General features: G+C 41.4%; 1 protein-coding gene across 1 annotated transcript; it reads left to right on the top strand.

Moving 5' to 3' along the window:
* The first annotated feature begins 8588 nt into the window (after positions 1 to 8588).
* Positions 8589 to 11564, top strand: bdkrb2 (bradykinin receptor B2). Its single transcript, XM_058615630.1, has 2 exons — positions 8589 to 8691; positions 10095 to 11564. Exons 1-2 carry the CDS (start codon positions 8672 to 8674, stop codon positions 11128 to 11130), a joined length of 1056 nt encoding a protein of 351 aa, XP_058471613.1. The 5' UTR covers positions 8589 to 8671; the 3' UTR covers positions 11131 to 11564.
* Positions 11565 to 14178: the final 2614 nt, after the last annotated feature.

Consider the following 14178-nt stretch of genomic DNA (forward strand, 5'->3'; position numbering starts at 1 on the left):
GACCCCACCTTTAGCCCTATGTTAGCTGGGAATGACACCAGCACTGCACGTGACTCTCACGTGCAGGATAAATCGGTAGAATACGGATGCACACATCATGAACTCACCTAAAGTGACACTAGTTTCACACACAAAATGTGTGTGATCGTAAAATAACGAGACGTTTTTATTGTACTTCTCCACAGAAGCTTTTAGAACAATTTTAATGATGACTCGTACGACCAGAAGCAAATCCCCCATCACCACCACGGGGAGCAAGTGGTGTCAAAAACATTCCACAAAACTGCACTGTGCAAATTTCACACCGCCTCGCACAGTAAATCCGCCATTTCCCCAGTGGAGAGGCTGTTTGGCTTGATAACATATGGATGATCATCTCCCTGCGAATTTGCCACGGGCCTGTCTGATCCCCCTCAGGAGAGCAGATGCACATGATCTTCCAACAACCTTCATATTGTTGTTGTCTCCCTTTGGATCTGATCAAGCAATGGAACAGTGATAAAATAGATAAATAAATAAATAAATAAATAAATGAATGAAAGCCCCAAGGGTTTAGCAAGAAACTCCAGCTCAGAGAACGGAAAGGAGCCTTACAAAACAAAACAAAAACATCAGAAGTAGATGAAGATGAAGTAGATAACCTTTCACCTTGCCTGAGTTAATCTGTGCTAATGCATGGTAATTATTACATTCTCAGGTAATGGTGTGCAATTGCTCTGAATAATAGATAATGTTCATTTAAAAACAGGACAAGATTAATTGGCTTGAAAGAAGGAGAGACTCGTATTGCTCCTGAGTGGAACTGGGTGTCGTATGCTTCACTGTTCAGTCATGAGTGAAAGAGTAGAGATTTAATAAATAAATATAAACCATTAACATTAAACTGAAATTAACAGGTGGAGCCTCTAAACAAATAAAATGATATACTACACATATTTAGTTTTTTTAATTAATAAAGTGTACATTTATGCTATGCCACAATTAATAATATACATTACCATCTGTATGAGAAAGCGTTGCATATCCGCTAACACAGACTCAGTGTCCAAGTATCTGCGCTTATGTGGGGGAATGAGTGGGAAAGGAACACTGGAGCTTTCCTGCATCATCCGCTGAATCTCTGCAATACAGTTTCAACACACTCACCCACTCATTAGTGAAGACAAAAACGTGCATACTTGTACATCAGTGTTGTTGAAAAGTGTTCTTTCTTAACATGATTAGGATTTTGATTCGATTTTTCCCAGTAATGCTTCGTCTCATCGTATCCTCTGAGGTTGACGAGCGTCTCGTCTTAAAAATGTTAGAAAAATGAGAGCTTGTTCCTGCTCCGTGTCCTGATTGCTACATTCTAAATAATGTAATAATAATAGGACACTGCCTTTTGACAGGTGTGTCACGCAAGCACAGTTTCAGTGATTACAAATGCGGTGAAATAAACAATGGAAAACCTTGAGTGGCACAAGAGGGTTTAGCTGCACACCAACGCACACTTTTGTGCCCCTTTGTGAACTTTGTGGCTTTTAAGTGAAACATTTTGTTCTCACAGAAACATTTTATACCTGAAAAGTTTATACTGGTTTGGTTTGGAGTTTAAAAAAACCTGAGAAACCTCTAAATACCTTTACTTTTCCATGCACCTTTGGATCTCTGTAACTGAGCAGTAAAAGAAACAAGGAGGTTTATGGTATTTCATTTAGAACTAGCCAAGACTGTAAGGGATCCAGTTTCCAGAGTCCAGACCTGTCAGGCAGCCAACAGAGCAGACAGACATCCAAACATGAGATCCAACTTAGTTGTGTATTATTCCCACGGCATTTTACCACGACAATGGATTGAGTGTAACAGACACGTCTTCATATTTAAACATTACTCACCAACAGCTCGACAGACAGACAGCAGCTATAACGTGTCCATCACTCGACACACTGTCCCTGCAGCAGTCACATCTGGAGCTGCGGCCAAAACCTTTGTGGAATTTCCATCACTGAATAAATTCATGGCACTGGGAGAATAATAGAGATGCATTAGTCTGGCGCAGGTTAGTGATAATCGGTTTAATTAGGTTCTTCTGAGGATCAATACTGTGCTTTGTGTTGTGTCCTTCTTGCAGCCACTTAAAAAAAGAAGAACACTCTGTTTGTTCTCATTAATAGACTGCCTTTCCTCCACGGCACGGTGGTTAAACTCTTATTAAAAGCGGCGGTACGGGATTTTTGAGGGGGGGGGGTTTGCGTTGCCTGGTCCAGTGACTGTGTGTGTGTTATCATCACACTAACAGAGATTTCACCTGAAGGTGTTGTGCAATCTTGTCATGATAACACACAAAGGTTGGTGTGAAAAGGAGTTTAGGTGGACTGCTGCCATAGCAACAACATTTTGATTTGGACAGCACCTTTAGGGGCTCGTGGCAGCCATTTCTGGACCTCGATTTCGGTTTGTTTCTTTCCTCCTCCGACTGTTTTCTTCGGTCTCTAATGATGCTGTCAATACAGAAGCTTGTCAAACCCACAAGCAATAGTATGCTAATGAGGAAAACTCAGAACAGAACAACTCCAAGTAGTCAGTGTGTATATATATATATGAATATATCTGATATGATAAGAATAAATGTATTTATTTTTACTTGGATGCAAGATGTAGACAAAAATCAAAAACAGAACAAACCCTTCCTGCCCTTAAGTTTTCCCTCCTACCTCCAACAACATGACGGGGTAAGTGTACCGAGTGTGACAGGGAAGGAACTGATAGTTCTCAGTGCGATCTGGGGGCTCCACCACCCCCTGAAAATGCTTCATTACTGTTACTCCATGGTGGGAGCTCGGCATCAGCCAGCATCCAAAAGGCAGGAGCCTCTTTCTCTTGATTTCACGTCGAGGCAGGGAAGCCTGTTATTTCATATATATATATATATATATAAAAAAACACAACCTCAGAAAGAGAAGATTTATGAGGATGCTGCCCCTTTGCACAAGACGGATGCTCCCCGGCACACCTGTGACCACATTCGTAGAGTATTTATTTACAATGTGAGCAGACTTAAGTGTCATCTGGCTTCACGTGTATTGGTTCTTTGTTTAGTTTATTCAGTGGAGCTCATAAATGCATTTTTCCCACTTTTGTAGAGTCAACTGTTTGTTAACCTCGGGCTTGCACCACAGACAAAAAAAGTCACATAGGATCATTACAATTGCTCCGGCAACCTTGGATGTCTGCACACATTTTGTTCCAATCCTTCTAGATAATGAGATACGTCTCAAGATATGTGAAACCTCTGACCCCGCGAGTGGCTCTAGATTAAAAGTTCGAGGACAAGCACGATCGTTGTGATGCATCGCACACGAAAACACAGCAACACAATAATCTCTCTTTCATTCCATGCTAAGCCACCGTAGGTTGTTGAGATACAGTGTGAAGAGGAGCAAAAAAAAACAACCGACAGATGGACTTAACCGTCCCCTGAGCTGCATGAGTTCTCTTTTGCACAGAATTACGTTTAAGTCACTTTTTCAGCCCTTTGTAACATAAATGTAAGGAAAACAGCAGTGGTCTGCTGCCTCTCTGTCACCACGATCAGCATGCAGAACATGCAGTCTCCCTGTCACCATGGAGACTGACATGTATCACTCTTTTCCCTTTACACACCCACTGGCACACACAGTTCACTGGCCAACATTAAAGTGGAAGCCACTCCGGGGTCTAATGGAGGCTCTGTTGTACGGCGAGAGCGAGCATGCTGCATGCACAGAGAGATGGACAGACGGATGCACGGGCTGATAGGAAATGACAGGATGATGGAGAAGAGCAGAAATACAATAAAATGGGGAGGGGAGCGGGGAAAAAAAATGTGATTACAAGTGAAAGCCTCTGTCCATGGAGCGCAGTGACTGTTCAGATGATCCGAGCTTCGATCTTTGAGCTCGTTCTGAAAGTGTGGCAGGTGTCAGTGAGATGGTTTTCTGTCTGTGGCAGTTTTAGGACTCCTGCGAGGTCATTTCGGCTGCTATTTAAATGACTCTATTAAAGCAACATCCCAAAAATACCCACATTTTTTATCATACTTGACTATACTTTCAACACTATTTCCACTATTTATGTGAATTATTCCATGTCACAGTTTTACTGACGTTCTGAAAAGCAGCATTTTAAGGCTGTTGCTGTTATAATATTATAAAATCTTAAAGGAAGAAAATGTCACACTTATTTTACTATTTACATTTGAATATTTGTTGATACTTATATATACCTATATGGACAATGTGATCCTGATGATTTGTGAGTACAGGCTTTTGCATTTGCACATGACACTTCTTATTCTGTCCAGTAGAGGGCTTCATTTCCATATTTCAAGACGAGACTGTTTGTCTCACAATGCATCCCTGTGTTTCATAATGTATCAGTCGTAGCGTTAATAAAGGAATAGAAAATACAAATAATGCAATATAAAATCATACGGATGACACAATATGAATGCTATATAATAATAAAAATAATACTCATATAAAATAACAATGAAAACCTCTCTTTTCTGCCATGTCGATCCATGTATATTAACACAGTGCGGGAATAATACACAACTCCTTATATGGACATCCTGTCACATATTCAGGCTTATGTGTTATTGAGTCAAAGTTATGACTACTTTTAGTACATCACATGATTCTGCCGAAATCACAAAATGAGACCGTTTTTCTTTTCTTTTTGTTCATAAAAACGAGCCAAGCGAACTTTGACCTGTGACGTATTTCCAAATTTCACAAAATCAGTCCGTTCTTAAACGTTTTGAGGACTTTTTGCTCAGGTGTGGTTAGTGAAAATGAAGTTGAGTAATGGAATAAAGCTCTAAGGGTTAGCAGGTGAAAAAAGTTAGACATGATGTTTTGCAGTGACGGTTGTATTCTGTTGCTTTCATGCACAGGAAGTTTCTCTCATTTCCTTCGCAGATGTTGACAAAATGGGCGCTGACTCGTCCGTGGTCCCATTTACTGTCGTGACCACAGTTGGTCGCGCTCTAAATCAAATATTGATTTCCGACCAAAGTGGCCTCATCCCATGCCGTTTACCTCACACTCTCTGTAAACAACACTGCAGCCAGAAACGTGAGCTTTCAGCTGTGGAGTGTAAACACTTGAGAGGCAAAGATGTCACACCGTCACTTCAATGTTTATTTCATCTGATGTTTAAACTACAGAATAAAAAAAAATAAAAATTCAGCCACCCACTGCTGACTCATACTACATCATGTCTTATTGCGATGACTTGAAATATTCCATTTTGCTTGAAAACAGAAGGAACTCAAATTACAGAGCGTAATACATCTCACTTTACCAAAACCTCTGTCCCCCCAAAACAACTTCATCTTCAATAGTAAATGCCGAGGGGGGAAAAAAGAGTTTCACATCTGCCAGGAACATCTGAGCAGTTAGACGTGCAGTATTTACAGCAGAAGTTGGATTTTAATTCCCCCCGCCCTGTTTTGAAGAAGGGGATTTGTGTTCCATGGCTGACGGCGTTAGGATTTTTCAAAGAGGAGCTGAGGCCCATGCCGGGGCCACTCCCTGCTGCACACCCTGAGGTTAGCTGGATCCCTGTCCCTCAGCTCTCACTCAGTCTAATGCCCTGATTGTAGAGGACAGCTGTGAAAACAATATGTGAACCGCCAGAGAGGAGCTCGTGCTGCTCCGCGCGTCTCCAACATCTCACTGGAGTTATGAAACGGGGGCGCGGGGGCGGCTCCGGCACCAAAAAGGAGTAATAGAGTTCACAGCCTGGAAAAAAATATTTAGGAGGCAAGCAGAAGGAGACAGATAATGAGGCAACTATTTTTGAGCCTCACCGCCCTCATGTCCAGACATTAGTTACACACTTCATTACGCACCAGTGACACAAAACTAACCGCAAGACTATCTTATACCACTACAACGTGAAGTATTCTCGGGGTGTGTATAAACAAAACGAAGGATTAGGCTGTTGAATAAATGCTTTACTTGGACATATTGTTATTCCCTGGAATGATCACATTACACTTTTTTTTTATTGCCTACATCACCAAACCCTGTAGTGAAGGATTTGATTTTCCGTGGCTTTGAAATGACCAACAATGAGACTCGTGACGCCGCCCCCCAGTACATCTGTGGTGAAAAGAATTAGGGTTTTAGTGCCTCAGTTATCGAATTTAAAACACTTTATGAAAATAATATACCAGCAGCTCTTAGAAGTGGAAACAGTGAAGAACTTCCAGTTAAACTTAAAATCACTCCAACAGAAGAACAAGTGATCTGATCTGAACTAATATGAGTTTATAGGTAAACCAGGAGACTGTGGAGGTAACTCTATTTTTGCTCTATTGTTCCAACCCGGAATTCCGGGTGCCATGCAGGGAAAGGCCTGGGAAGAGTGCCATGTTGAAAGTTCAATAATATAATACATTGTCCTCTACACAGGCCCTTCAAGATTACAAGTGAATTAAATCATCCATCACATCATATCTGCGCCATGATCGAGATCATTTCAAGAAACAAAGAAAGGGCCGAGAAGAAAAGGAAGAAACATTTTAGGCATTGAAACACTAGGAAGTCTCTTGACTTCCATGTTATTACTTTCCCTGCAGATAAGTGCTACGACCTGTCATGGAGAAATAATGGTGTAAATACAAACCGTTTCAGTTTGGCGATGGGTCTTTTATATCGCTTCAAGGTCACTGTGAGATCCGTAATAACGATCTAGGAATCCCTGGAAAGAAGATTAAACATTCTGTGAGTTACACTTGTGTGTGTGTGTAACAGATTATCATAAACGTCGGAGCCCAAATTGGAGAACTGAAATCATTTTAATTCCGGTCTTTTTATAGCGTGCCACTCGACTCACTGGCTTCCTCGTGGGCATGCGTTTGAGTCACACTTATCACATGAATGTGACAGGACGGACTCGTTTCCACACAGTTTTAGCCCGGTCCGTCAAAAGACCACACAAGGACAAACAACCATCCTCTCTCACACTCACGGTGTCCAATTTGCCTTATCTCTAAATCTTTCATCAAATATGTTGGCATCCAATCCTCACTACAAACGTGCAGGATCTTACGGACATGCACAGACATGTGGAACGTAGACTTGTGCAGACATTATTTTTTATCTTTTAGAGGTTAAGTTTAGAGAGACTAAGGTGGTTCTAAATGTGGAAGCAGTGGTGTTATCAGTTATTATCAGTTGCCCTCTTGCTGTGACAGTAGGATGTTTCGAACTAGTTTGACGTTCACAAAAGTTTATAAAGACACGACTGACTCAGTCCTCACGTGTCGACCCTCCCGGTAGTTACCGGAGTAACATGTTTATATCCGGTTATATGGGCCAGTCCGCTGGGCTGTGGGCCAGTCCGTGGGTGCTACTTTGTGCGCCCAAGAGAGAATCTCAAAAAAAGTGGAAGAACAGACAGCTTCTAAGTATATCACGTACAAGAGACAACTCAATTTCGGGTAAAAGAGCACCCAGGAGTTTAGGGATAGGCATGGAGAAGAAGTGAGGTTTAGGCCGGGGGCCAAGATGATCTGGTAACGCCATATAACAAGTAAAAACATGTCACAGTGAGTAAGTAAGTCCTTGGGCCTGAGTACTACGTCACTTCCAGCACCACAGCCCTCCGAACAATCCGCTTGAATGCAGATCACATGCGATAGTCACGGACCGTGAAATGTGTAGCTGGTTTATTTAAATTTTCCTGGTTTTTCTAAATGATTTTAGAAAAATGATATTTTATTTACCACTTGTTAGTGAAACACTACACTGACCCCCATTTGCAATCTGTGACCATTTCAAAAACGACTAAAAATCCTATTATCCTCCATAAACAATAAACAATGGAAATAAGCTTCAGAAAAGGAATGAACGTAAATGATGAGCTAACAAATTAGCTCCTGGCCAAATTGTATTACACAAGTGCATAATGACATTATATAATGTAATGATATAATAATATTACATTATGTGCCCCTATAACCAACTTATAATAATGTACCATGCACAATTTATATTATATTATGCTGTCATACATCGTACATGAGAGTCACTGTGACTGCACGTGTTAGCAGCGGCGCTAGTTGACTGTTTGTGAAACGGTGACAGTCATTTTAATGCATTTTCTTTTTTATGTGAACATTGGAGGCGTGTATTAAAAGTGCACTTAAACCGGACGCCGGGGAAAAAGAAACATCATTACAATGCAGTAAAGGGATTAATGTGTCTAATGCACACTGTGATGCATGACACATGTCTTTCCTCAATGCCAAGTGGTTTCCATCGTCGTCCAAACCATCACTTCTCCACGTTGCATTAATGTGGTCATCCAAAAGCTTTTATAAAAGGCCGGTCCTGAGAGATAATGCAATTAAAAGTGCTTCACAGATGATTGAACAAGCTGATAAGATGCAAACAGAGATTGCATATAATGCATAAGATAGTTCCTTTAATTGTAGCTACATACGAAGACAAGTGGGGCTAAGAGGAGGGCGAGCAGCAGCATGCAGACTGAAGAATGACTTTTTGGCTGACATCACTTCAATTACAGTTTCCTTTAAAGGGACTGAGTCAGAGGCAGGCGGAGGACAGACAGGGAACTGGCAGCAGCTGAGTAGTTGGGCTTCGAAGCACTTCATCTCTGGACTTACTCAGGAAGAATGACTCTCGCACCTTCGAGGTAATTCAAACTTTAACTTTTTTTTAATGTAAATATATACAAAGGTAATACAGTTTACCCAATCTGTGATACAATATATCTTCTTTTTTTTTTTATAAATCCCAGAACTCTCTGTTAGGCTGTACTTTCTGTGAACTGTTACTATCTAAAACATTTTCTTAGATTTGTTACACATGGGGATGTATTGAATGACAGAGACTATGGTAAATCAGTGCAAGCAGTTGAGTTTAAATGAAGCCAAGAGAAAAAAACTTGAAGAGCTGAAGGATCTGAATCGTCCCTGGTTAGTAGACACGTGTCTTTGGCATCACGTCTTTTTCTTATTTTCAGTGAAACATATATGAGAAAGCAGAAGTTGGAGCCTTGAACAGAAATATTGATAGACTGGAAACTTTATTGAAGAGTATAGTGATGGATCCAACTTTACCCACAACCCTCAGAGGATACGCGGTATAGATAATGAATAGATGACGGACGGATTGACGGATGACTCTCGTTCTGACTTACATACAAAAGCTATTTTCAGACGTTTGGTTTTTGGACTCCATGTTGCTGTTTGCAGCGTGAGCTTCTGAATTGACTTAGTCCTCAGACAGCCACAGTTCTGGTTTCTTCCCCTTTTTAAACAAAAACAAACTCTTCTGTGGCACAGTGGGACGGCTTTGGTTTGAAGTTTTCCCCTTTAAAGTGTGGCTTAAAGTCTGTTGACTGTTAACTGTTCTGTAACGTCCCTGTACAATTTAGCTTTGAGTGATTCGAAAGGACAGCTGACACGGGGCAAATGTTTGAGTGCAAACAAAAACCCTCACCTACGTCTCATAATGTGCAGCGCAAACATAAACAGCCTCTGGGGGATCACAGGGAACAGCGCTGAGCCTGTTGCCCATTAGTGGTCAATGTACGGCTGCAGTCGGGAACATTGGTGATGAATGATTGATGCACAGAGTGGCTGGAGGCAGATTGTGTTTGTACGAGATTTGAATGGAAGTGGCCATTGAATGTGGATTCATTTATTTAGTTGTAACTACAGAGAGCGAGAATTAATGTTTGCAGAAGCCCGACATTTTTAGCGCGTTCAGTCGAGCACTCAGCAAAAGCTCAGCGTGTCAAAAACAAGTTAAGCAAACACTATAGACTATAGCCATGAAAATGCTCTTAGGAGGAGGAGGAGGCTCATTTCTATAACAGTGATTTCACGGGAGCTGATTCATTTGAACATCTGCTTTCTCTTTGTATTTTCTTCCGTCTGTTTTCGTTCTTTTTGTCTCTGTATGGCGTCGCTCTCAAAAAAGAGGTTCTTAATCTCAACAGGCCTTTTATTGTTGAAATAAAGTTGGTTAAACACTACTAAAAAAAAACCAAAGCATGCTTAATACAGTTTAATTTCCCTTTTATGTCCACAGCATCCCATTCTTCAGCGCCACAGTCTCACATGGAGCTCCGAACAGCACTAATGGCACCAGCTGCCCTCCCTATGATGGCTGGGAGTGGCTCAGCTCCAATCAACCAGTGTATATCCTGCTCATCATGGCGCTGGGAATCGTGCTAAACGTCTTTGTCCTGATGGTTTTCCTTTTCCACAAGAAGCCGTGCACAGTGGCTGAGATCTACTTGAGCAACCTGGCCGTCTCTGACCTTGTCTTGATGTGCTGTTTGCCTTTCTGGGCTGTCAATATATACAATGATTTCGATTGGCCCTTTGGACTGTTTCTGTGCAAAGCTGTCAACCTGGGCATTAAGCTGAACGTCAACGGCAGCGTCTACTTCATCGTCCTGATCAGCATTGACCGCTACATGGCACTTGTGCATCCAATGTCTCAGGGCAGAATGCGGAGGCCAAAGTACGCCAAACTGGCCTGTGTGCTCATGTGGGGCTTCGGCTTCATCCTCAGTCTCCCCACAGTCATCTTCAGGGAGGTCAAATATCTGCCCGAATATGGCGTGACCGCGTGCTTTCTGGACTACCAGAACGACGCGCTGCAGCTGATTCTCGACGGGATGTTGATCATCTCTGGCTTCGTCATCCCCATTTCTATTATCCTTTTCTGCACTGTCAAAATTACCCAGTCTTTGAAAATCCAGGCAGTGGAGCGGTTCAGTGCTGAGAAAACGGAGCAGAGGGCCACCACCCTGATACTGGTCGTCCTCCTGGCCTTCCTCATCTGCTGGGTGCCCTTCCACGTGGTCACCACGTTGGAGGTTCTCCTAAAGGCTGAAATCCTGAAAGGATGTCGACTATGGGACATAGTTGATATCTGCAACCAGCTTTTCACCTACCTTGGCTTCTCCAACAGTGTCCTTAACCCTTTGCTGTACGTCATTGTGGGAAAGAACTTCCGGAAAAAGGCTCGGGAATTCTTCAAGCAGTGGAGCATTAGGAGAACAGGCACCTTGGAGTCCTCAAGCTCACAACTGTCTTCTCTGAAAACTCTGAAATAAATGATTGTTGTCAAACTGCATTGTTTGCCATATTACATATGCCTGATTACTGTCGTGTTTATAATCATCTCTGTATTATTTCTTGAGAAATTAAGGAAAATATAAAAGATATCTATAGATAACTAGAACATGTAAAAAAAAAGGTAATGATTTCTGTCTTAGCTCATGATCACTGTTCTCCAAATACTCCCTCAAATTCCAAGAAAAGCAATTCAGTCGTTTTTCCATATTCCTGTTGACAGATATATAGACAAACATATTCTTTGTGTCGGACGTAATGACCTCGCAGATAATGATTCAAATGATGAGCTAGATTTGTGATTATATTTGCACTGGATGTAATTGTACGCTCATGGGACCAAATCACCCTCCCTCAAGTCTGCAGGAGAGGAACTTATCTATATCTTATCTTATCTTATCTAGAGGGACTTATATATATATATATATATATATATATATATATATATATGTATATATATATATATATACATATACATTTGCATTAGATGATAAACCAAACCACATGGAGCAGTGGTCCCTCATTACAACATCCAACATCAGTATCTTGAATGTACCTGAAGTGTTATTATCCTTTAAAATTATTTATATTTTGCATTTGTCATGTGTTTCTTATAAGTGATTGTACATAATTGCCTGTATTTGTATTTCTCAAAACATAATCATCCAATAAAATGTGCAGATGATTTTTTTTTTTTTGGATCTCTTATTGAATCTTTATGATACCTTTTACATTTTAAAGCTCTGGTGACTGAACCAGGAAACTTAACTGGAGCTGCATGGTGACGGAAACAGCAGCAGCTGAAGTTGGCACATAGACAGGCAGCTGTCCAGGGAGCACATGATTGCTGTTGGCTGAGCAAGCATTTTTAATATTGCACAATAGCATTCGCAAGAAGCCAAAATCATGATACAATTTGAAGTCAATGTTTATTTTTAGCACTAGAATCCAGCCGACGGTGCTGCTGTATATGACGCTCTTTCTGCTTTACTTGCTCTGTGTGCTTCTTCTGCCTTGCACAAAATGTATGTGTGCAGTGAGGGAATGTTGCCAAAGACACAACAACAACAGCAACCATAAAGATAACTGATATACTGAGAAACACAGAGATGTGTGTGAAGCTAATGGGAGTTCAGTGTATTTAATGTGCAATTGAATGTACTGTAATGTAATTAACTCATTCGACAGGGTTGAATGTAACACACATTCATTTAAATTTAAACAAACTACAGCTTTTAAGCAAAGCAAAACAATTTGAATAGAACCGAGGCCCCTCAAGTGTTTTCTTATGTTTCTGAGTCATTGTCTCCGCAGTTAAAATCAGGGTTCTGTCAAAGACTTTCCAGTGGTGACACACAAACATGTTGGCTGTTTGCTCTCATTATACATTTCTCCCCACACCACCTTTTAATGGCCCAGTGTTGACTCAGTGTGGGCTGTGGGTGAGCTTGGGTACAACCCTAGTTGTCTGTGAAATGAATGCATGCGATGCCAAACAGGAAATCTTGGTTAGGAGTCAGGCTCTACCATTATTGTACGGGGTCAAAATTGTTGTGGAACAAGAAGAAGAAGAAGAAGAAAAAAACGTGCAGGCAGATAATTTTAACTCAAATAGCGAAAACACTGAGGATGCAGTCTGTATTTTTGTCTTTTCCCTTTCATGATTTGTGAAACCATGTTTTTATGCTACCTTCTGAGTGAAAAGTATTTCTGTCCCTGGGTTCCATTCCATTGCACTGCTGTTTTTCATACATTTCATACTGTGCTTATGTGAGCTGCACTGCCTGCTGCTTCAACTCACGACACAGTTTAGATCAACAGACGGCCGGTTACTGCGAGCACAGTATCCTGGTTTTCACACACAGAGACTCACTGCCAGCTTTAGTTTAAAATGCTCTCGGTTAATTAAGCCTGTCCCCCATGGCCTTTGGTCCTGGGAACAATTTCTTGGACTAAATTCAAAAACTTTGTCCTAACAAAAAACCAGAGTACAATTTTGTTTTTATCTTGAAATGTACACACCTATAGGGCATGGCGGGTTAAAAATAACATAACACAAGAAGCCAAAATCATGATACAATTTGAAGTTAATGTTTGTTTTTAGTACTAAAATCCACAATTGAACGGAACACTGCTTGGTCTTGTTTCCAGCCGACGGTGCTGCTGCATGACACTGTTGTGCTTTACTTGCTCCGTGTGCTTCTTCCGTCACACCTGCTTTGTCGTGATGTAAAATGTATCACAAAATGTGCGTGTGCAGCGAGGGAATGTTGCCAAATACATAAAAAAATAACAAAAAAGATAACTGATATACTGAGAAACACAGAGAGTCGTGTGGAGCTGATGGAAAGTGTGTTTCAACTGATTAACCGCCATTACTTCACACCTCAAACTAAAATCATGACTTAAAAGTAGCATCATAGATTACTCTCTCCTTTCTGGTCTCCCTCACAAATCCCTCCATTAACGTCATGGTCCAGGATTCATCAGCAGAACCCCCTCCCTCAGATCCTCCTCCTCCTCCATCTACCTCACTGTGCCCTCCGCCCGCCTCAGCACCACGAAGAGCAGCCGCTCTGCTCCTCATCTCCATAATTCCCTCCCACCAGACATCCGCAACGCTGACACTCTTCCCCTCTTCAAATCCAGACTCAGAAACCCACCTGTTCAAAACAGCCTACGCTCTGTAATTACACTCCATTATGTGTTTACTGTGTCGTCCCGCTGTCTGTTTTTATTGCCCCTTGTTTATGTGAGGTGTAAGACGGAAAAATGCCATTGTGCACCAATCAATCTTGAGGAGTCTTGAACATCACCTAAGTATTTTTTTATCGTACATACGGCTGACGGAAAATGTTTGTTTCAGTTCATCTCCTAGTCTTTCTCCTGTGTCGTTCTGTTTCAGAGCACGTTTCTCCAGAGCTCCTCCGCCAGTACCACGCCGTCCACAAACACAATAAAACTTGCTTTAACCATTTGGCTCCGGTCTACTAGACCTCTGAAAAACACCACAAATACTTTTTGTTTTT

This window comes from Solea solea, chromosome 18, assembly GCF_958295425.1.
Source record: "Solea solea chromosome 18, fSolSol10.1, whole genome shotgun sequence".
NCBI classification, from domain to species: domain Eukaryota; kingdom Metazoa; phylum Chordata; class Actinopteri; order Pleuronectiformes; family Soleidae; genus Solea; species Solea solea.